Here is a 24,907-nt window from a genome sequence, read left to right on the forward strand (position 1 = left end):
TTCGCCCTTGATGATTCCTTCATTTTCACTGTTTATGGTATGAATATACCATAATTTACCCACTCTACATTTAGGTTGTTGCTGGTTTGGTAAATATATTAGTTATCTATTGCTGTGTAACAAATTACCCCAACACTTAGCAGCTTAAAACAAAACCTATTATCTCACAGTTTCTGTGGGTCAGGAATCCAGGAGGAGCTTATCCGGGAGTGTTTGATGCAGTATCTCTCACTGGCTGTAAGCAATATCGGCTGGGACTACAGTCGTCTCAAGGCTGAAGGTAGAGAGAACCCCTTCCAAGTTCCCTCAAGTGCCGATTGGCAAGCTTCTTGGCCTCACTGGCTTTGGTTGGACACATCAGGTTTTCGGCAAATGGGCTTCTGTTTAGAAGCTAGTCAAAATATGGCAGCTTGCTTCCCCCAGGATAAAGGCTACCTGAGAGAAGGAGAGAAAAAGATGAAGGCCAGATTATTTTTGTAACCTAATTTCAAAAGTGACATGTGATTTCCTATTTATTAGAAGTGAATCACTAGTTGTAGCTCACACTCAAGGAAAAGGGCTTACGCAAAACCATGAACATCTGGAGGCAGGGATCACTGGGGGCCATTTTAAAGTCTGCCTACTACAGGGGATATTAACAAATAATGTTGTTCTCTAACATTCTTGTACGCGCCTCTGGTTCACAGGCACAGGCTCACTCTGGTTCCCTAGATTGCACACCCAGGTATACAATTACCAGGTTGTAAGATTTGTGTATGTGCAGCTTTATTAGGTTATTTCCAACCTGTTTGCAAAGTATTGAGCTGGTTTTTACTCCCTGTAGCACTAGATGAGAGTTTCTATTACTCTACATACTTGTTATAACTTGATATTATCAAATTTCATTTTTAGCCAGTCTGGTGGGCATGAAATAGTGTTCCACTGTGATTTTAATTAGCATTTCTCAGATAACTAATGAAGTGACCATCTTTTAATACATTGGTGAACTACTGTGCTTTCTCTCTGAAATCCTGGTTCCTGTCTTTTACTCATTTTCATATTGGGTTGTTTGTCTTTTTCTTATTGACTCATTGGAAAGTTTCCCTTATATAATGTGGATAATAATCAATTCTTCGTCAGCTGTATATGCCGCAAATATCTGCTCTCAATGTGGTGCTTAGTTTTTCTTTCTCTGTATGTCCATCTCTCTCAATGAACTAAGTTTTGAAGTTTAATTTCAAGTTACCAATATTTTCTCTTATAAAAAGAAAATTGTTTTCTCAAGAAAATAAATTAATTTTACTATATTTACCTCTAAAAGCATTTATAGTTTTGCATTTGGCAATTCGTCTTAATCCACCTGGAAACTGATTGTTATATTGTTTATTCCATATGGATAATCAATTGTCCCAGCACCACTGATCTACCAGAATTCGGTTTTTCATATATGCATGAATTTGTTTTAAGTTTCCTAAACCTATAGTTATCTATTTCCTTAATGATTCTAGGTTTATAATAAGTCTTGAAATATGGTAGTAAAGATCTTCACATTTTTTAATTCTTCTTCAAGAGTTTTTAGCAATTCTTGGATCTTTGATTTTCCATGTAAATATATTTTTTAGGGATTTTATTGATTTGTTTTAGAGAGAGCGAGAGTGCAAGCAGGGGGAGGGGCAGAGGGAGAGGGAGAGAGAGACTCTCAAGCAGACTCTGCATTGAGCATGGAGCCTGATGTGGGGCTCAATCCCATGGCCCTGTGGTCATGACCCAACCCAAAACCAAGAGTCAGACATTCAACCAACTGAGCCAACCAGGCGCCTCCATATAAGTATTTAAATAAACTTTTCAAATTCTCCAAAACAAGGAACAAACAAGCAAACAAACCCGCTGGAATTTTGCTTGATATTGCATTAATTTTATGTATCAATTTAGGGAGAAAAGGCCTCTTTAAGATGTTACAGTTTTCCGTCTATCAACTTGATATATAATGCTATTTATTTAGTTCAACTTTAATGTTTTTTAATGTTTTGTAATATTTTCCATTGTTTTCCTTCTGCTTATGTTTATTAAATTTATTTCTAAATGCATTATATTTTTACTGCTATTGTAAATGTTTTCTTTTATAAAATTATATTTTGTAGCTTATTTTTCTGGTGTATAGAAATTCAGTTGCCTTTTATATATTGACTCTATAATGTGACAAACTCCATTAATAATTCTTACCTGTACAGTCTTTCAGATTTGCTACACAGGCAGTCATAACACCTGAAAATCGACAGTATTGTTTCTTCGTTTCCAATCCTTATACCTTTAATTTCTTTTTCCTGTCTTACTGCATTGGCTAGGACATTCAGTATAAAACTGATAAAGGTGAAAAGGGCATCTTGTCTCATCCTTAAGATAATAAAGAGAAAGATTTCATTATGTCAGCTTTAAATATTGCATTTGCAATGGTTAGTTTGTAAATGCTCTGTCCCATGATAAGAAAGTTTGATTCTTCTTCTAGGAAGTGCTTTTAATATGAGTAGATGTTTTATTGAACGCTTCTTCTGTAGCTATTGATTTTCTCATATTTTTTCCATTTAAATATGTTAATATGATGAAGTATAGTATTCAATCTTTAATATTTAATCAACTATGCATTCCTGGAATAAACTGTCTATGGTAAATATGCAATAACTTTTATATAAAGATATAAAGATAAGCATTAGATATTTGCATTTATATATGTGAATTGAGAATGGCATGTAATTATCCTTTTTGATTCTAACTTTATTATTTGTTGATGTCATCTCATAAAATAAGATGGGTAGTATTCTCACTATTGCTATTCTATGTAAGAATTCGGGCTAGGTTGGAATTATCTGGTCCTTGAATATTTTCTCAAATCACCAGCAAAAACCCAGGGTGTGGAGTTTATTTTATCAAAAGGTATAAAACTTGTTGGTTCAATTACTTTAAGGATTATAGGACTATTTAGGTTTCCTTATGAAGCAACTCTCATGAATTTATTTTCTAAGATATTTGTTTTATATATATATACATATGTATATGTATTATGTACATATATATGCATATTATACATATATATTATGTATATATATGTATAATTCAAACTTAATAGAAAATGGTTCATAATATTCTCTCATTAGGTTTAGTTTCATCATCTATTATTATGACCTGTTTTTATTATTAATGTATGTAGATATACTTTCTCATTTTGTTTTGACTAATTTTGCCAGAATTTGGACTACTTTATTAGCTCTTTCATATACTTACACATACACACACGAAACTTCATTTTTTTTCATTAACTGTTATTTATTTTATTAGTTCTTCTTTAGATTTTTGTTATTTTCTAAGCTTTTAAGGTATATGCTTAGCTCATATGCTCAGCTCATTAGGCTCTTAAATTTGTGTCACTACTTTTTACCTATATCTCACCAGTTTTGATATGAATATTTTGCTATGATGTAGCTGTAAGTATCTATAATTTTCATTATGGTTTCTTATTTAAGCCATGCATATTTTAGAACAGTGTATTTTAATTTCCAGTTACTCACATGAAGATTCTTTTATTATCTTGCAGTAAGTGTTACCTAATTCATAATGTCTGATGTCAGAGAATGTATGATATCAATTCCTTTGGATTTACTGAAGCTAGCTTTAAGACCTAGCACATGGTCAGTTTCATTTGTGTGCTTGAAGATAATGTGTAGTGTCTAATTATATAATGTCACATATACATCTTTAAAACAAGTGTTAATTATACAATCCAGATCTGCCATATCCTTACAATTTTTTTTTCTGTTTGAATTATCAGTTACAATAAAGGTATGCTACAATGTCTCACTATGATGGTATATTTTGATATTTTTCATTGTAGATCTGTATATTTTTACTTCATATATTTTGAGGCTATGTTATTAGTGAATTGGAGTAAATTGAAAATTTTAACATAATGTAAGGATTCAATATTATGGCTACCTTTTAATGCGTTTTGTCTTAAATTCTTAATTTGCTCAGCTATCAAATCAAGGTTTTTTTGACTAGTGTTTACCCTGATTGGTGTTTACCTCCAAGAAAGATTTATCTTTCTTTCATCCTTTGACTTTAAATATTTCTAAATCTATGTTTTAAGTCATATATAGGTCATAAACTTATCTGTATTTTTTAAATGCTGCTTTTAAAATTATTGTTTGAGGGGTGCCTGGATGGTTCAGTTGGTTGGGCATCTGACTCTTGATTTTGGCTCAGGTCAGGATCTCAGAGTCATGAGATTGAGCCTGACATCAGGCTCCATGCTCAGCGGAGATTCTCTTTGAGATTCTGTCCCTCTCCCTCAACCCCTCCCTTCCCCAAATATATAAATCTTTAAAAATAAGTAAATAAAAAAATAAAATTATTGTTTGACAATTTATAACTTACCATTGAATAATTTATTCCAGTTATATTATTGTGATTAGTAATGCAAATAGATTTATTTCTCTCTCATTTATTATTATTTTTTTTGCTTATTATTTTTTTGTGCTTTATCTCAGTCTTTCATTCCCCTCCCCTTTTACTCCTTTGTTTCCCCATTTTATTGCTCTTCTTATTTGGAAATTATATGTTGTAATGTTTTAGGTTGAATGTTTTAGGAATACTCTAGTTGTATAACATATTTAATTCATAACATTTATTGGGATATAATTGAGAAAACTTGCATATATATAAGATCTACAATGTGATGTTTAGATATATGTATACATTGTGAAAGGATTACCACTTCAAGCTAATTAATATATTGATCACCTCACATAGTTTACCTTTTGTGTGTGTGTGTGTGTGAACAATTGAGATCTATTCTTAGCAAATTTCAAGTATATAATACAATATCATTAACTATAGTCCCTGTGCTATACATTAGATCTCCAAAACTTATTTATCTTACATACCTGAAATTTTGCAACTTTTGACCTATACATCTCCCATCTCCCTGCACCATGCTACTTTCTGCTTCTGAGTTCAACTATTTTAGATTCTACATATAAATGAGATCACATAATATTTGTCTTTGAATTATTTTGAAACTTAGCATTATGCCCTCAAAATTCATCCATATTGTCACAAATGGCCAGGTTTTCTTCTTTTTTATGGCTACATAAATTCCATTGTATATACATACAACAATTTCTTTATCCATTCATTCATTGGATAACCACTTAAGTCATTTCCATATCTTGACGACTGTGAATAATGCTGCCATGAACATGGGAATGCAAATATCACTTCCAGATATTGATCTCATTTTCTTTGAATATATACCCAGAAGTTCTGGATAATATGGCAGTTCTATTTTCAATTCTGTGCTATTTTCTATAATGACTTTACCAATGTACATTCACACCAAAAGTGCACAAGTGTTTCTTTTTCCCCATATCCTCACCAACACTTGTTATCTTTTTGATAGTTGTCCTTCTAACAGGTGTGAGGTGATATGTCATAGTTTAGATTTGTATGTCCCCGATGATGAATGGATTTGAGTACTTTTTCATATATCTATTGGCCATTTGTATGTCTTCTTTTGAGAAATGTCCATTTAGGTCCTTTGCTCATTTTTTTAATTGGATTATTTATTTTCTTGCTAGTGCATTGTTTGAATTCCTTATTAACCCCTTATTGGGGATATATGGTTTACAAATATTTTCTCCCATTCCATAGGTTGTCTCTTAACTCTGTTGATTGTTTCTTTTGCTGTGCAGATGCTTTTTAGTTTGAAGTAGTCCCACTTGTTTACTTTGGTCTTGTTGCCTGTGTTTTTGAGGTCATATTCGAAAATTTATTGCTCAGACCAATATCAAGAAGCCTATGTTTTCTTCTAGTAGCTTTACAATTTCAGGTCTTAACATTTAAGTCTTTAATACATTTTGAGTTGATTTTCATATATAGTATGGGATAAGAGTCCAATTTCATTTTTCTGCATGTAGATATCCAGTTATTCCAACACCATTTATTGAAGAGTCTATCCTTTTCCTGTTGTGTGTTCTTTGTACTTTTGTTGACAGTAGGTTGAATATAAATGTGTGGGTTTGTTTCTGGGCTCTTTATTTTTTCCCACTGGCCTATATGTTTGTTTTTATGCAGGTACCATAGTATTTTGATTACTGTAGCTTTACAGTATAGTTTGAAATCAGGCATTTGTAATGCCTCAAATTTTATTCTTCTAGCTGAAGACTGCCTTGGCAATTTGAGTTCTTTTGTGGTTCGTATGAATTTTAGGATTGGGTTTTTTTTTTTTTTCTAGTTTTGTAAAAAATGCCATTGGAATTTTGATAGGGATTGTATTAAATCTGTAGGTAATTTTGGTAAGGACATTTTAACATTATTAATTCTTCCAATCTATGAATATGGAATATCTTTTCATTTATTTGTGTCTTCAATTTCTTTCTTCAATGTTTTATAGATGTCAGTGTATAGATCTTTTAGGTCCTTGGTTAAATTGGTTCCTAAGTATTTTATTGTTTTTAATGCTATTGAAAATGGGATTGTTTTCTTAATTTCCTTTTCAGATACTTCATAATTAGTTTATAAAAACACAACTAATTTTTGTATATTGATTATGTATCCTGCAACCATACTGAATATACTTAATATGCTTATTAGTTCTAACAGTTTTTTGGTGGAGTCTTCAGGGTTTTCTATATGTGAGTTTTCTGAGTTTTAATTCTATACTGAAATTCTCCAGCCTTGCTTCTATAATTTTTTAACATATTGACTCAGTTATCTTAAAGTAAGTCCCTAAGAATGCAAACGTCCAAACCACCTGTGAGTCTGTTTCTATTATTTGTTGTTTCTTCTGAGTTCTTGGCAATGTAATCTGATTTTTTAGCCTCCCCCTAAATTTTTGATTGGGTGAAGGACATCATGAATGAAAAATTATAAAGTATGGTTGATGTTACTGTTTTTCAAAGAGGATTTTTTGGGGGGTGAGAAATGGATAAAGTACCAGAAGATTACTTTCATGCTATCAAAGGTTAGTTTTAATCTTTCTTAAAACTGGTGCATTTTAATTTTTTCCTTACCCAAGACCATAATCCTTACTCGAAAGGTGTCATTCTTTTGATATGCCATGGATTCTCTCACGTCTCAACTGAAAGCAGAATGTGGTGATAAGAGTGTATTGTTTTTGTGGGACTTGACCTCCACTTTATTCCTAGAACAGTACAGCTACTGAAATAACTGTCACCTGTTTAACATTTTAGCTGCTATTTTCAGCAAGTTTTGGTGGATTTTTTTGGAGGTGGTGGTTCTTCTCTGTGTGTGCAGCTTAAGAGTCAGCCAGTGACAAATTAAGGGGAATTTGTACATAGATTTTTTTTTTTTTATATTCACTTCTCAGAGATACCTTCTTGTCTGAAATTTTGTCCTCTGAGTTCAGTTGGTTTGAGAATCTTGAATCAGTAAGACTGACACTTTCTGCTTGGCCTCACTTTTTCTGCATTGTAAACTGGAAAATGCCCTAAACAGAAAATCCCCAGTGGATGTAGAACTCATGTCCTGTGTGTTTCTTCCCTTGGGATTATAGCTTCTCAAGTTCTCCTGGTGTTGTTTGCTCTTCAAAGTCTTCCATTGTTTTCTATATTTTGTCCAACTTTTATTGATGTGAATTTTCAATGGAAGGGTTGTTCCAAATATGATATTCTCTCAATGCCAGATTTAGAAGTCTCTTACCATTTTGTCTTACATTTCAGATAATTTATCTAAGATTATTTTATTCCTTCTTGAGATATTCTTTAGAATTTCCTTAAAGATTCTTTGAAAATAAATTCTCAAATTTATCTGAAAATAACATTTTTAAGACACCTGTAATAGAAGATAGTGCCAGGGCAGCAGTAGGGGTAAGAAAGAAGGGAGGGTAGTATTGGGTAGCATCTAGTTTTAGATTATTATGGATGGTGCTGCCTTGAACATTCTAGCACATGTCTTTTGGTGACACATATATATATTTCTCTTGGGTGTATACCTAAGAGTGGTATTACTAAATAGTCCTTTTTTTCCCCCAAAATTATGTTTGCAACATTTTAAAAATACAAAATGTCTAAAGAAAAAATTATTGGTCAACCTGCTCCACTTCCTAAGATAGCCAAATATGTCCTTATTTTTCCTGCTTAGATAAACAAACACACATTAGGAGCATTACAATTTTTTTGCTGAAAATATATATTGAGAGCATTCCTCAAGGTATGACTTAATCTTATCCTTTTTAAGAACTGCGTAATATTTTATAGTACGGATTTTTAATAAATTGTTCATTCCAATTTAGCTGAGTATTTACAGAATGTAATATTTCAAAAGTTATTTCATTATGTTCAGAATTTCATGGCAGTCCCAAGGTAGAAACTGGAAAGAAAAACAGAAACTCTAGAAGGATATAGGATTTAAAACTGAGCTAGTGATGTGAAGTCTGAAACAGAGAGAGAGGCTACAAATAGCTGAAATTTTCACAGATATAAGGAAGAAAACAAAAGGCTCATGGGAGAAGATGAAAAGAAAAGAATATGAAGAAGAGGAAAAAACTCACAACATAGGAAAGCTGTGATTTGATTGGTGTTCACTGTTAAGCAGGTCTTTGTCTTGTGGAGGAGTATGCCAAGATTACCTTCTTCACCCCACAGTCACGTATCTTGTCCAGCCATCCATCAAATGGACATTACCAAGCACCTGTTTGGGGCCACATGAAGTGGAGAATCTAAAGAAGAATAAAACACAGTTCTTGACTTATGTTTACTCCAGTTTGGGGAGTTGTAATGAAACCCCGAAATGATACAGGATGTAGTAATCTATCCGCTTACCACTGAATCCACATTCCTGTGGAAGGTCCAGCCTGGACACTGTTTTGTGGTAGGGGAGAAAGCTTTTTAATGGTCACTTCTTGAGAATAGTTTGGTCAGGGACACCTTCTCCTTCTCCTTAGGCACCCAGAGAATAGGGGCCAGTGCAGTGATGGGTAAGGAGTGAGGAAACAGCAGAATGTACAGAGGCCACACAAAGCTTTCAGGCCTTTGGAAGCAGCCATAAAAGGGACAAGTGGTTTTCCCCCAGCTTCTAAAGTTGAGCTCACCGAGCTAAATGAGTAGACATGGGTTCTAGGTGGGACAATATAGTCAGGTTATGGCTCAAAAGTCAACTGTTAATATCCTGCTCTTACTTGACTAAAATGAGACAGGACTAGGGACAAAGTTCAAGAATCCCCCATACAGAGAGAAATCATATTTACAGATGTGTCACTACCAGCTATTTGAGCAAGGATATTTTATCTATTCTAGTTCATTAAATTTATAAATTTTTATCACAAAATAATATATATTTCTACTGAAATGTTAATGAGGTATATGAAGAAAACATACTTAAAAATAATCTACTCTTAACTGTCTGAAGTAACTGATTCTAATAGTTTGATTTATGTTTGCCATATAATTTCTGTGTTTATATAAGCATATATAAATATTTTAAAAGCTTTTCCTACAAAAAATGCAAGCTATTTTTATATCATGTTAAATGTTCATTAAAAATGTGAATATAGACACAGCCTAACCCCTGGCACATAAATATATAAATATCCTTGTAAATAGTTATGTATCATTTTATATACAAATCTTTATCTATCAACCCCTCCCTTGTTGGTAAATAGTCTTAAGGATTTGTTTTTTTTAACAAATCGCCCTGGCGCACTCCCGGAGCCGTTCCAGTACTCCATCCAGGATTTGGGGCTGCATCCTGTCGCAGAAACCAACACAAAGCCGGGCCTCTGAGATCTGGGGGCGGCCGGCCAGGCTCCGCCCCCCCCCCCCCCCCGCACGCCGCAGCCGCCAATCAGCTCCCCGGTTGTCCCACCCCCACCCCCAGCCCCCCTCTCTGCACTGCGGCCCATCTCCCCCTGGACGCCTCCCGCCGCCACCTCCACCAATTACCGAGTCCGCAGGCTGACTGCCGGGTCTCCTTGTCACGTCTCTGCAGAGCAGTCCCTTCCCCCTCCAGAGTAGCCCTGTGGGAAAATTGCTGGATAACGGGTGAGTATCGTCCAAAGATCGTTCTGGAACCGGAGCAGGCCCCGGCGCACGAACCAAGCCCGCGCAGCCAGGGTGGGAGAAGGAACACCCGGCCGGGTCCTGGGGAACGTGGGGGAGAGGGCGCCTGCCGGGCTGCGAAGGTAGTCTGGGTTTGGGCCTGAGACCGCTTCGGCCTAAGGAGGCAGATGTCTTCCAAAGAGGATTCCCTGCAGTCTCTCCATCTCTGTGTCTGGTTCTGTTTTTTCTACCACTCTGGCTCTTATTTCTTTCGTGCTTCATTCTTCTTCTCCAGGAATTTCTGCTCTTTTACAGCACTTCTCATGATGAAATGTTTCGAAGCTGCAGATACATACAGGAAATAATATAATTATCAGATGCGGGCATTTTATTACCTTCGCTTCAGCGCACTTGCTCTCCCCGCCCCCCCACCCGTGGGTGTGTGTGTGTCTCCCCCCCCCCCCCCCGCGCCTATGTGTATATGTTGTACGTGTCTTCTCCTTTCTAAGAAACAAAACCTGACAGTTAAAATCTTTTCCCCATCAAATCTCATGACCATCCTCAGATACTAAGTTAGGGTCTATCCTTCTCATGTATATTTTTGTCCTTTTATTATTTATTTTTACATAAGCAATAGGTGCATTTTTGTTTTGCATTTTAAAATTTTCCACGCAACTCCGTTTTGGGGGGTTTTGCCTTGCGGTGCTATTTGTCTTGTCATTTCAGACTGGAAAGGGACTTAGCAAGCAAGTCTCCTGCCCTCCTTCTTTATTAGCTTAGAACCCTAAGCCCTGTCGGGACATAAGGGAGATAAAGGACGCGCTCACTGTCGCTCCGGTGGTCCTTCACTGGGCAGGATCCTGAATTGAGGTTCTCTTGATTTCTATTCCTGGTGTTCCCTCTATGTTTTATGCCACTGAGCTCACCTACCCACATCTCCTATTAGCTATTAATTATATGATTCAAGTTGGGGAAAGATTTGAAGAAGAAAGGAAAGAGGAAAGGAGGCTGAAGGGGGCTGGAGAAAGGAAATATGACTTGGATTTGGACCAACACTCTAGTCAGTATTCAAAGGCATGCATCTTCCTGGAATACGAAGTACTGAATCTTAGGACAGCCTGAATATTTATTTTATTTCACTGATACAGCCTTACTGTATGCCCATCATTGATCTAAGAACTTTACAAGTATTCACTTACCTAATTTAAGCCTTACAATAAATCTGTAATATAGGTACTAATTTTATCATTCCCATTGTACAGGTAAAACTGAGGGGCAGAGGAATTAAGTAACTTGCCAGAAGTCACTCCGCCTCTAGATTGTAGCCCTGAGATCTGAATGCAGGACATCTGGTGACAGTCTGAGTTTTTACCTGCTCTCCTAGCCTGCATTTCCCACGCTAGACCTAGCACCTGAGGACGGTGAAGTCACCAAAGTAGAACTCACAATTCACAGAAGGGAGGAGCAGCTGTCAACTGGTGATGGGAAAAGACTTCAAGAAAGAAATAGGAACTGAAATATACACAGAAGCTAGCTATCTATTGTCTGTTTCAAATATAATACATTCTTAACTTAAAAAGTCACATATGTAACAATGCAAAACAATGCAGAGCTATATAAAAGTTGCCCTGCACTCCTCCTCAGGTCAAACAATATTAACAGGTAGAGATGTAGCCTTCCCTTCTCCCATCATAGTACAAATACGTAAAGGGCTATCTTTAATTATAAAAATGAAAGCATAGCTAACAGTTTTCTACAATTTGTATTCCGCCCCCCCGCCCCCGCAGTATGTCAGGTACATCGCTCCCAACCAAATGGACATCTAAGGTCTTCCTAAGAACTGAATAATATCGCACGGAAGGTGTCCTGTCATTTATTCAGTCTTTCCCTTGGTAATGAATAGTCAGAGCAGTTTACATCTCTACTAGAACGGCCGTCCACTCTGCCAGGATGGGGGCCGCCGCAATGCCGAGCCAGCAGGGCCGGCGACACAAAGAAGCGCTGTCCCCTGCCAAGCGCCGCCCCTCGGGCTCGCGCCCGGGAGGAAGTGGGAAGGAGGAGACTCCTCGGGAACCCCTCCTACCCACCCACCCCTCATCCCGGCTACGCCTCCTCCCCGCTACCAGCTCGCTCGCCCACCCGCCGCCGCCCGGGCGCTGCCTGCAGGGAAGCCCCTTCCCCGCCGCACTGTGCGTCCCCTCTGCACCTAGCCCTGCCCCCTCCAGCGGCCGCCGCGACCCGGTGAGTGGCCCTCGGTGGAAACCCAGGCCGGAGAAGGGGCGGCTGGTGAGGAACTCGGCCTGGCTCTGGGGGAGGGCGGTGCCGGAGGCTGAGGGGGCGCGAGGGGGGAGCGGGCGGACCTGCGGGACCTGCGGGAGGGGCGTGCAGCGGGCTGGGGGCGCCGGGATCTGGGATGGGTCCCTCGCTGATTGTGTCCTAGCCCCTGTTGCTGACTGGGCTCCGCGTCGCCGCTGCCGCATTGCTACCCCTCTCCGGGTTCTGACATCTGATGTTTGTGTTTGCATGCTTTGTGTGGTCGAGATACGCATGGGCCCGACCGGGAGAGCAGCATCTCCTCCGCAGCTTCGTGGGATGCGAATGCCGCAGCCCAGGGAGGAGGCAGGGCTTGCTCAGGGTCACACAGGTGGCTGGGGACAGAGCATCACTTCTGTCCTACTGCCCTTTGATCTTTGCAAACACCGGCTCTGGGACTGAGTTCCCTTACCCACTCTCACTAGCCGCCGGGAGATGTGTGTGTGTGTGTGTGTGTGTGTGTGTGTGTGTGCGCGCGCGCACGCAAGAGGCGCCAGTGGTCTGTGTACCCCTACCTCACCCAAACCGTGCCAACGGGTCTGGAGCATTCCCTGGCAGGCAGAGCTTTTCCGCTTCGCTCCCCGCCTCTCCCTACTGCCCCCACCCCCAGCCCCTCTCCATTCCTCCTCTGACGTCACGGACAAGCTCTTTGCGGACTGGCTCTGGGCCTGTGTAGGAAAGTCTGGCTGGGGTGAGGGCCTGGAGAGGAACCGAGAGGATCCCGCACCAGAACTCAGTATGGACAGCCCCTCGAATTTAAGAACGACCTGTGTCACACGTTGTCCATTTCCTAGAACGCTGTGCTTTGGGATGGGAGGCAGGCTCGTCAACACTCCGGGGCTTGTCTGCGGGTGATACTCTTCTCCTGGGAGTTTCCTGGCGAGACAAATGAGCAAACATGAGTGAGAGAAAGACAGCCCCTGGGGGACTCAAGAATTGAGAAGGGAGTGTAGTAAGATAGGAATAGGGGAATGGAAAAGCAGCATTTTAAAATTGTGCTTACTTTTTTGGGGAGGTATTGGAGAGATCACAAGAAGGCCTTCAAAAATATCGGTAATGGTCTGTTTTTTAAGCTGGGTAGTAGGTACATAGGAATCTGTTAAATTTTTTATATTAATGTTCTTCCACGTATATTTCATATTCTTTTTAAATAATTAAACCATTTTTCAATGAAAAATAAATAACAGATCTGGGAATATTTAGGACAGAATGCAAAAGAAGGGTGACCCCACCCCAATTCTAGCTTAGTAGAAGTTGACGGACATGGGACAGGGTATTGGATGTATAAGGAAAAAAGAAACAAGGGGGTCATGGAAGAAAATGGCAGGAAGAAGAGAAGACCTATAGGACTGGATGTCTGTGCTATTAATGATTTGTCAAGGCCAGGGTAGCTGTTTGCTGAAAAAGTGATCCTAGGTCTGCCCTTGACCTCCACATCCATCACTCAGTTAGTCACCCACAGAGCACTTCTTCATTCTCCTTGAGAATCCAAAGAACCACGCATACCCCTGATCTCAGACCCTTACCCTACTTGGATTTGAAATCAAACTATAATGCAGGATGTGGTGCAGTATTCAAGACAGGCCTGCTACCCTCCTGCCCTTCCAAATACATCTCTTAAAGGGAAACCCCTTGCTAATGGGGCCTCTTCGTGATAGGGGTAGGAGGTTTGTAAAGCTCTCTGCCTGAGTTACAGGTTAGGCCTGGAGGTAACTTCTGCGTTAGAGGTGCCTTGGGTTCCAGCAAGCTGAAAGAGGCCAGAGTTGACCCAGAGGAGAGAAAGCAGAAGCCATGGAAGGAGCACCGAGGATGAAGAACTTAGGGAGAGAAAGAGAAAGGATTCCCCGCCCCGCCCCGCCCCCGCCCCCGGCTTGTCCCTCTGCATTCCCCAAGCTAGCAGAGCAAACAGGGATTCAGGCATAAACAGGAAGCACTTGGTTTAAAAGTTAAGTGTTGGAGTCACGGGTATAGCTGGTTAAAGTGGGAACAGAACCAGCTGCAAAGTTCAAAGAATCGCACAGAAGAGGAAATCAAAAGTTTTAGTGGGTAAAAGCTCAGCCGATTGGGAGATGAAAAAAATACGTTTTAGGTGAGATTGAGCAATCCAGTAATACATATACTCAATCATTTAATGTGTGTTTACTTGCTTGTTTGAAGTTATATTACCTATGTTATTTTTAACTGTAACTGTAATATATACAATTCAAAGGATGCAGATTTGTAAAAAGAGAAAGAATACTGTTCACCTCTTCCCTTCCTAATGCAGTTAATGTCAGCATGTTGAAATGGGGCCTCCATGGATTTTTCTCTGTGTATAAAATCCCGATCCTTAACAGGTTTATATATTTGTGGTACTTAAGAATGTAGACTCAGTACAAGATTCCCTGGGTTGAATCCTGGATCCACCACTCACTCCTATGTGACTTGAGCAAGTAACACCTTCTCTGGCCATCACTTTTTTTGTTTCGTTTGTTTTTGCCCACCTATAAAACCACCTACATACCTCACAGGCTTGTTGTCAGGATTAAATACTTTAGGAAAAAAACTTATAATAATTCCTGGTACCTGGAAAGCAGCGTATTGTTATTACTCCTACTAAAATTACTAGTACTACTGTTTCTATCTTCATCCCTAGAAAAATGGGTTTGTGTCCTATATATTACGGTGATTTGAGGTTTCCACTTAAAGTATATATAGGGTTTTCTATGTAGATGCAAAACAGATTTAATTCATTCTTTGTAATAGTGACATGATATTCTGTAATATAGATTATCATCCTTTATCCAAACATTCTCCCTCTCAGACATTGGCTTGACACGCAGCATTGGTATCAGACTGAGGCTGCGTCGCTCGCCCACTGGTAGTGCAGGACAGGGAAACTGACCGAGGCGGGAGAGCTTGAGTGTTTCCTACCAAACCCCGGCAGGTAGAAGGAGGCAACTAGTGAGACAGAAATGTGAGTTCTCTGCTCTGAGTGTTTCTGGAGTACCAGCCCTGGCAGCGACAAGGGCCCAGAGGGGAGGGCTCTGATGGGCAGTTCTTTAGGGGGTGCGTGGCTGGCTGGGGGCTACGCCCCAGGGTCTTAGCAAGTTGTAACAACAGGCTGTGGGGTGGGGTAGTATGCGAAGTGGGATAGGTATGGCTTTGGGATAGAGAGCTGCACCCACAGAAGTCATAGATGGTTATGGAAAACACTCCTTGTCGTTTATCTATCTCCATTTCTAGGTTTGCACTTATCTGTCTCCATTTGTAGTTTCGTGTGGCAGTGAGCATTCTTTAATACTGCTGCTATTGTTTCTGTAAGAAAGGTAATCAGAAGAGGGACTGCTGCTCACCTCTGAAATGAAGCTGCCACTGTCAGACAGCTAGCTCTCAGCTTCTCGGCCCTTCCAGCAAATGGTGGTTGTGTTCCTCCTAGCCTTTTGGACATTGGGCATTATTATCTGCCTTCATTTTCTTCACCTTCTCCTCCTTCGCCTTCTTCCTTTTTGACCATCTTGTGGGCAACATCATGCATTCTATTTTCAATTGCCTGACTAGTGAGATTAAGCATATTTTCATAGACTAATTGAGCGTTTAAATTTCCTCTTCTGTGAGTATCTTCTCTTAGAAGGGTAGGATTTCAACAGATAGAAAGAGATGGGAAAGGGAACAGAATGGAAAGGGACTCTAAAATGAAAGCAGGGCATGTCCAGGGATGTCAAGTGTTCTGGAAGCTGCAGAGAGGTTAGGTGGCCAGAGACATGGCTGGAAAATATAAGCAGCAGCCAGCTCTGGAGACCTTAAACCCCGGATGAAGGTGTCAGATTTAACCCTGTGGGAAAAAGTAAAGCTCTGGGAGGGGGTTCTCTTTTGGGAAATAATGCTATCAGTGGCTTAAGAAGAATAGAGGCAAGAACAGACCCTGGTGACTCAGAAACTGGGTCAGTTTAGTCGAGGAATGAAATACTGAGCGTCTGAACTAGGTTCCTGGCAGTGTGGTTGGAAACCGTGAACGATGACATTGACAGGACTGTGACCAGCTGGATATGGGACAGGAGGAAGAAGGGGCACAACTGTGACTCTGTGCGGTTTGCCATCCTGGCTATTTGTGGACACCAGGAGGAGCAGGGAAAGGACAAGCTCTTGTGAACCAGCTGCCTGCTGATTCTATCATCTCAAAGCTTCTCTGAGGTAAATGTCACCCTCCTTAGCAGCTAGGGACATTGAGCTCATGTGACGTGCCGAAGAGGAGCTAGTTTGGAAGGGACAGACTGAATCTTAGACTTTAGTTTTAGAGACCACTGCAAATGGTAGAGTGTGCTCTTTCAGGAGCGATCTTGAGTTTATTCATTACCTCAGAACCAGGGCCTTTTCATCTGTGCCTGGGGAAGGCACAATGCCTGTGTGCAGGACTTTCTCAAGGGCCCAAGGAAACACTTGAGAGCTAAATGTAATAATAATTAATATTAGTGTTAGCATTGGCTCCAAAATGTGAAAACTATAAAATCAGAATCATTAAATGCTTAGTGCAGTATTTATAAAATCTGACATTAGGTTTGGTTTTTGTTCACTTTACAAGAATTCTCTATGGGGCTCCTGGGGGGCTCAGTTTGTTGAGCGTTTGACTCTTGGTTTCGGCTCTAGGTCATGATCTCATGGGTCATGGGATCGAGCCCCATGTTGGGCTTCACATTCAGCTGGGAGTCTGCTTGAAGATTCTCTCCCTCTGCCCCTCCCTCCACTCACTCACTCACTCTCTAAAATAAATCTTTTTTAAAAATAAGAATTTTCTATTATGCACATTTGCAAGTTAAATAGCTTACTCTTAACCAAATAATTATGAGTAAACATACATACATACATACATGCACTGATAAGTGTACATAATAAATAATTGAAAGACACTTAACCTGTTATTTCCTTTAGTCCCTGGGACAACCTTACGTGCTAGACACTCTCATCCCTACTGAATGAATGAGGAAATGAAGTCTGAGATGTGTTGCCCCATCTCACAGTTAGTGAGCAAACAGAGCTAAGATTCAGGCCCGGGCAGCCTAACTCCAGAGCCTGAGCTTGTAACTGCTTAGCCATGTTACCCTGACAGTGAGCATATTCTCTGACAAGGGAAATAGAAGGAAAGACGTGAAGCACCAGAGATAAAAACTTAAGGAATATCTGCATTTTCAGAAGAGGTAAGGGAAGGGTAGAAAGTGAATGGGTCAGCAGGTTGAAGATGAAGAGGTTGGCTTTGGCCATAATGTCACTGGTGGTGATAGCCTCAGGGACCAGGAGAGCAGCACTGGCCGGTGCCACCGGGTGGTCAGTGAGAACCCCCGGATGTCCTGATTATGAAAACACATCTGCTCTTGGGGGAACTGCTTCAGTAAAGTGTGTATAGTGGAGGTCAGACGTCAAGCATCCTGAGCAGGGAGCCCATGGTGAAGAAGCATTTATGTGAGTATGCATCCACAGACATACACACCTTTCTCCACTGTCCAGGTACAAGTAAGAATCTGCCATAATTTCTGGCTGTCTGGGACCTGGGTTCAAGCCACAGAGGACTTATGTTTTCCTCTTCCGCAGCCTCTGACTGCGACCAAAGAATCTTCTCTGAGGACCCAGACTTTGCAGACTGAAATTCTGGGATCCCCAGACTGGGACTAATAAGATCAATGTGGGTGCTGAGTGGGGCGGGGACAGCATGTGGCACCACTCTATTAGTTTCCAGGGGCTGCTGTAACACATGACCACAACCTGGGTGACCAAAAACAGCAGAAATATGTTCTCTCACAGTCCTGGGGGCATAGAAGTTTGAAGTCCAGGTGTTAGCAAGGTGGTTCTTTCTGGAAGTTCTGAAGGAAAATCTCTCCTATGCCTCTTCCAGACCTTCTGGTGCTTACCAGCAACCTCTGGCCTCCCCTGGCATATAGATGCATTGCTCCAGTTTCTCTTAGCATTTCCCCTTGTGCGTCTGTGTCTACATCCAGATATTTCTTAGAAGATACGAGTCATTAGATTAGGGCTCACTCAAATCCACCATGACCTCATCTTAACTTGATTGTACTGGCAAGGACCCTATTTCCAAATAAGGTCACATTCACAGGTACTGGGAGTTAGGATTACAGTTAACTCTTTGGGGGCACAATTCTGCCCACATTCTCCACTTCTGTTTGTTTCCTTCTGAGATGGAAAAGTGTCACATTCTTTTAGTTTGGACACAAGAGTTTAGGAGGACCAGGAGGGATGTGATGGGGTCTCCTGGGTTGGATACCTTGACATCCCTGGTGAGTCCCTGAGTCAGTTCACAGAGTCAATCTCATCTGCGTCGTGGGAAGAATTGCCCCTGCTAGGGGAGGAGTGAACTGTTCGGCTCCTTTATTTATTTATCTATTCTTCACCAAACTGAGTCTTTGCTTTCTTCTCTACAGAAGTCAATCCAGCCATGGCGACTCCCTCTGCTGCCTTTGAAGCCCTTATGAATGGAGTGACAAGCTGGGATGTCCCCGAAGATGCCATCCCATGTGAACTGCTTCTAATTGGAGAGGCCTCCTTCCCAGTGATGGTGAATGACATGGGCCAGGTCCTCATTGCTGCCTCCTCCTATGGCCGAGGCCGCCTGGTGGTGGTGTCCCACGAGGACTACTTGGTAGAAGCCCAGCTCACTCCCTTTCTCCTCAATGCAGTGGGTTGGCTTTGTTCTTCCCCTGGGGCTCCCATTGGTGTACACCCATCCCTGGCACCCCTGGCCAAAATCCTTGAGGGTTCTGGGATGGAGGCGAAGATTGAGCCGGAAGTGAAAGACTCCCTGGGGGTTTACTGCATTGATGCCTACAACGAAACCATGACGGAAAAGTTGGTCAAGTTTATGAAACGTGGAGGGGGCTTGCTCATTGGAGGCCAGGCCTGGGACTGGGCCAACCAGGGTGATGATGAAAGGGTGCTTTTCACGTTCCCTGGCAACCTTGTGACCAGCGTGGCCGGCGTGTACTTCACTGACAACAAAGGAGACACAAGTTTCTTTAAAGTCTCCAAGAAGATGCCCAAGATTCCAGTCTTAGTTAGGTGAGTCCATTACCCCAGTGGGGATTTGGTCCCACGTTAAAAAATGCACGGTTCTTGTCTTTAGGTTGCTCCTAGGCTAGCAGAAAAGAACTTGGCGCTTAGGCATGGACTCACCCTAAATCAAGCAGATTTCCCCCTAAGTCAGCCAGATTACCATAAATCAATCAAGGTCCCCATTGCTGCTGCCTCCCCAGACTAGACCACTCAGCTCTTTGAGCAGAGAAACTTCTTAGTGACCATTATGTTCCCTGGTGTCTAGCTTAAAATATATTGCTAAATCCCAGAGCTGGCATTGCTAATCCAGGAAGGGTCACTGCAGAAGTTTGCTTTCAAATGAAATGTGAGGAAAAGGAAAACAGACATGAGGGACCCCATAAGACAAAGTCTAAAAAGCTGTGGGAAAGGCTTTGAAATGTCCAGCCAGATGGGATTGGGATAGAAATAAGAACTAGAGGATTCAGAAGGTGATACAGAAGAAAAGATAGCATGAGTTGTTTGTGCTAAATCTTGGAGTTAGGGGAGGATTTTATGTCTACAGGCAAAAGACCTGATGTTGGAGAACGAGGGAGACAGGCGACAGGTACAGAGACAGGCTACGTGGAAGTTCTTTAAAAGCATTGCCCAGTCTGTTCTGTTCACGCTGTGCTCCAGCATCTCATACAATGCTGAATGTAGGGCAGGTGAGGAGGTGCTCAGGAAACATTTGTTGGCTGGTGATTGGATGGAGGAATGAGGGAGATTAAAGGCTGGAGTAGTCCCAGGAGTATAAGAAGTGTACCAGGCTATGCCCTGTTGTACATTAAAACTTGCAGCATCCTTGGAGCAGAGAGCACTGGAATTTCTGACTGGCAGGAGCAGAGTAAAGTAGGATTGGGTGAGGAAGGCATACCAGGGTTAGTATAGACACATAGGGAATGGGCTCTGGCCTCTTCTTGCCATGGAACTTTTGACACAAAACCCCACATGTGCAATGAGGAAAGACACAGTTTTCTGAGGCATAGTGATTGACCAAATTGATCAACTTTTCAGCTTACCAATGATCTTCATCCTAAGGAATAGGGAGGTAAGACTTGACAATAATTCTATTTCTAAACAACCTAATCCCCCTTACTTGCCTTCACAGATGTTTTTTTCTACCAAAACCATACCTCTTTTTTCTTTGGTTATGCCTAAATCCTCTCTTATCATCAATGATTCTCAGCTTGGGGGGTTGGGGGTGTTAGGCTGTACGTGTGTGTGTATGTGTACTCATGTATATGTGTGCACACATGTAAAATCAACTTGAAGACTAATGCTTGAGAAAAATCAGATTTAATAAGGGAAGTATGCAGACTCTGTTGTGGAGATTGTGGGTTATTAGTATTGGTTATTTACTAGGTAAGATTGCATCACAACTCTTGACTGTCTTTGCTTATACAGGTAGGTATAGCATAGCATTGCTCCTATGTTAGGTGGGTCATTTTTTGACTTGTGTATGGATTGAAGATGGCAGTAGTGATTTTCCTGGGCTGACTGGCTGACTTGAAGTATGGAGGAGAAAGTAAAAGGCACAAGAGGGTGTGCGTGTGTGTGTGTGTGTGTGTGTGTGTGTGAAAGAGAAAGAGATGTGAAATACAGATTAAATGCATGGGTTGAGATTAGTATGGAAAAAGAGAAAGCAAAAAACCCTCTTCTCCTCACCCCATAGTTTTCTTAATATTCACTCTCACGGGGGCCCCTGGGTGGCTCAGGTCATGATCCCAGGATCCTGGGATCGAGCCCTGCACCGGCTGGCTCCTTGCTCAGCAGGGAGCCTGCTTCTCCCACTCCCTCTGCCCTTCCCCCCAGCTTGTATTCTTTCTATCTCTCTCTCAAATGAATAAATAAAATCTTAAAAAAAAAATTTTACTCTCACATAGCGAATACCGAAAGGTAGACATTGAGCGATCTTTCTCCCACCTGATGTTGTTGCAGTTGCCAAACTGTGTATCAAAATCCATTAATTATAAATCTAAATCAAGTGAATTTTACTTTATGTGAATTAGGCCTTAATAGACCTTTAATACGTCTTTTAATAGGACTTTAAAAAAGAATCAGATAGGGGCGCCTGGGTGGCACAGCGGTTAAGCGTCTGCCTTCGGCTCAGGGCGTGATCCCGGCGATATGGGATCGAGCCCCACATCAGGCTCTTCTGCTATGAGCCTGCTTCCTCTCCCACTCCCCCTGCTTGTGTTCCCTCTCTCGCTGGCTGTCTCTATCTCCGTCAAATAAATAAAATCTTAAAAAAAAAAAAAAAAGAATCAGATATAATCAGATTCATGTACAAGGATATGCAATTCAGCATTATTTGTAATAGGGAAGAGTAGTATGGCTAAAAAATTATAGATTTATTAAACAACCATTAAAACTATGCTTTCAAGAATAATGAAGGGCATGGAGAAAATCTTTTAGGAGGTATTATTAAATGAAATAAAGTAGGATGCTAACCTGTTGTTTAATATGTTCCCACTTTTGTTAAAAAATAAAGCTATGTGTAGAAAATATTATAGAAGGAAAATGTCAAAATATCAGTAATGGGTAGAACTCTGGGTCATGGAATAATGGTAGATGATTTTTACTTTTAAACTTTTATTTTCCAAACTTTCTACCAAATTTTATTAATAAGGTATATATTTCATTACCTCACTTCACACGTAAGAACATTAAAAGACAAGAAAAATAATTCACAAGTCACATTAAAGACCTTCCACATCTGTCAATGCATAAATACTTTTTATGACATAAACAGAAAATGTAAAACCAAATTTGACTCTCCAAATGATTCACTTTTTTCTCATTCACCTTTTTAACATCTCTGATATACATAAAATATGTCTATGTGTGTGTATTACCAATTGCCAATACTTTTGAATTATGATTCTTCTTCACGGGGTACTCTTTTACACCACTTTTTCAATATTTTTCAATATCTCCTATTTTTTTAAATGTTCATTTTAAAAAGCAATAGGTCATAAACGCAAAACTCTTTTCATTTTTGCATATTATTTTCCCCATTCATCCATAATTTCACATTGTTATCATCTTAGTATACATACTATTTTGAATCCCAGTCACAAGTATTTTTTATTCTATATAATCTTCAGTTATATTTGATTCACTTCATGAGAATGCCTCATTCATTTAATCATTTGCCTGCATGTGGATCTTTCTCCACTCTTGTTGGAATAGGTGGTTCTATACAGAATATCTGCAGAACGTTTGAGAAACATTAGACAATGCAAGACACCAGGATGCTTCTATTAGAATTCAAGAAGGAAGATGATTTCCATCACATGCTTAGCGAAGTTCAGATTGAAAACCCCTATGGATTTAGTCACTCTGTCAAAGGATCTTATTTATTTTTAAACCCTCACTTACACATGAGAGTCTGAATTAAGATAACTTTATTAGCTAGATAATCTTATTACTTGCATATTTCTTACTAAATTCTAAATAAGATCTTGGAATCCTCTCACCCTTCTAAGAGTAAACTGGCAGGTCTTATCAAGATGAATCAAATTTTTATTAAAGGAAGTCTCCTTTATGATCAGAAAAACAAATCCCTAAGTAATAAAACCAGATGATCTACTTTTAGCCTGGTGAGAATACCTACAGGTGCCAGGACATGAGCCTCCTAGTCACTGCTCTCACTTCCTGCCTGGACAGCGTCATCATCTGCATTTAGAACGCTAGCCTCCATGCCCTCTGAGACCACGCCACCTGTAGTCTGTTCCCTGAGCGATTTCTACTCTCCTATCAGCCTCATCCTCAGTGTCTCTACTGGGCCTCCAGCTCGGAGGCCAATGGCATTGTACTTTATGTGCAAAAGGGGACTCACCTTCTATGAAGTATGTCATTGACGAAACACGGGGTCCGTTGTCGTAAACTACTCCCAGTCTCACTGCAGGACCCAGGATTCATATAACCTGGAAGAAGCACAGATTTTTGAGAAGGAAGACTTCAGTAAGTTGCCACGCTCTGTCCAGTGTATGCTCTATAACCTGGTGTCATAGTTGCCCTCTCTAAGCCTCATCTCTGAAGTGGGATGAATAATGGCTACCTTTCAGGCTGGTTGTGAGGATTCAGTGAATTAAGAAACACACTCAAATACCTAAAACACTTGGATTATTTTCACATCCAGCCTCCACACTATGGTATATAAGAGTGTGACGTCATGAATATCATTCCCAACCATTGAAACTTACCTCGCATCCATCATTATGGTGCCTTACTTCAGATCATGTATGTTGTCCCAGTTGTGTAAAGTGTTGGCATTTCAGCTCATGTTTTTACATGAGGCAGCATCATCATGATCAGCTGCCACATTTTACCCTCCTTATACATTTAATAAAACAGGTACCAGAGACCGAATGGGTTCCACCAATAAGAGATGTGATGCACATAAAATGCATCATTAGATGATCAATCTTAGGGAGGTTTTAGGAGAATCAACCAGAATAGTTTGTCTAGTCCCTCTTTTGCATAGAAGTCCCTTGTCTCATTTTTACACAAATTTCAGGCTTCAACTCTGTTGTTCATTCATCCATTTATATAGCCAGCATTTACTGAGTATGTTCTATATCCCAGGCATTATGTCTTATGTCAAGAAAATGATTTCCGAAGACCTGAGAATTAAAAGCACATAAACATCTCCAGTAACCAGACCTGGAAGGAATTACAAAAACCGAACAACTGTTGTAGGAAGAGGGCTGTGATATTGAGTTTCACTGGAACCTGGAAACCCAGGATCTTACTGCCAGTAAATGCAGCGTGACCTTGGCATATCCTTCCACCTCTTTTTCCCTCTAAATGGAAAGCACTGGCATAGAACATCCTTGTCCTTCTTTTGGCTATACACCATTGAAACTGTGGTTTTCTGTCTACAGTGATCTCTATATATACTCAAAGTCATCAGAGATGCATAGAAAAGAATGTTGTACAAATGGTCATGCCCTGAAATGCCTGCATGCTCCAAATTCCTTGGCTTGAAAACACCCCTGTGAAACCTGAATTGACAAACATCACACATTGATAACAATTTATATTCCCTTCATCTTGAAAGATCATGAAAGGATATTACACACAATAAAGTCTTAGAATTACAGATCATTAAAATTTCAGAATTTTGAAAATTGAGTAATCTACTTGAAATTAAGTAAATCTACTTGCAAATGAAGCAAGGAAACTGTCAGTTTATGGAAGATAATCATGAATATGACTTCCCAAGCGGTTTGGAAAACATTAATTAATAAGCTTATTTATAACAAGGATCCACAAATCGATGGAGGTCACTGCTTGTTACATGTTAGGAATTTTCAGAATGCTAACTACAGAATTTTATGTCAGGATCATGACCAGGCATGGTGGGGGTAAATATAATGACCTAACTCCTACTTCACCCTTCTCACTGCATGCTTAGTTCTGTAGACTAAAATTGCATCAACTGGTTCTCAAAAAATAAACAAGAAGTTGTAGAGAATGAATCCAAGTGGGAAGACAGGGCA

The 24,907-nt window shown here is 40.4% G+C and overlaps 1 protein-coding gene across 7 annotated transcripts in view; it reads left to right on the forward strand.

Annotated features, from left to right (window-relative positions):
• TCAF1 (TRPM8 channel associated factor 1) overlaps nt 1-24,907 on the forward strand; it is a 49,603-nt gene that overhangs the window by 1,438 nt on the left and 23,258 nt on the right. For 3 of the 7 annotated variants that reach the window (XM_087860750.1, XM_087860749.1, XM_045792423.2), the window contains exon 2: nt 18,752-19,385. In XM_087860750.1, coding sequence (XP_087716876.1) covers nt 18,766-19,385 — 620 coding nt within the window. In that variant the 5' untranslated portion in view covers nt 18,752-18,765. Of the gene's footprint in view, nt 1-9,874; nt 10,032-12,113; nt 12,315-16,149; nt 16,515-18,751; nt 19,386-24,907 lie in introns of those variants that run through there. The other 4 variants (XM_045792424.2, XM_045792421.2, XM_045792425.2 and 1 more) reach the window with 4 other exon arrangements.

Source organism: Ursus americanus, chromosome 3 (genome assembly GCF_024610735.1).
Source record: "Ursus americanus isolate L20-20 chromosome 3, mUrsAme1.1.p, whole genome shotgun sequence".
Classification (NCBI taxonomy): domain Eukaryota; kingdom Metazoa; phylum Chordata; class Mammalia; order Carnivora; family Ursidae; genus Ursus; species Ursus americanus.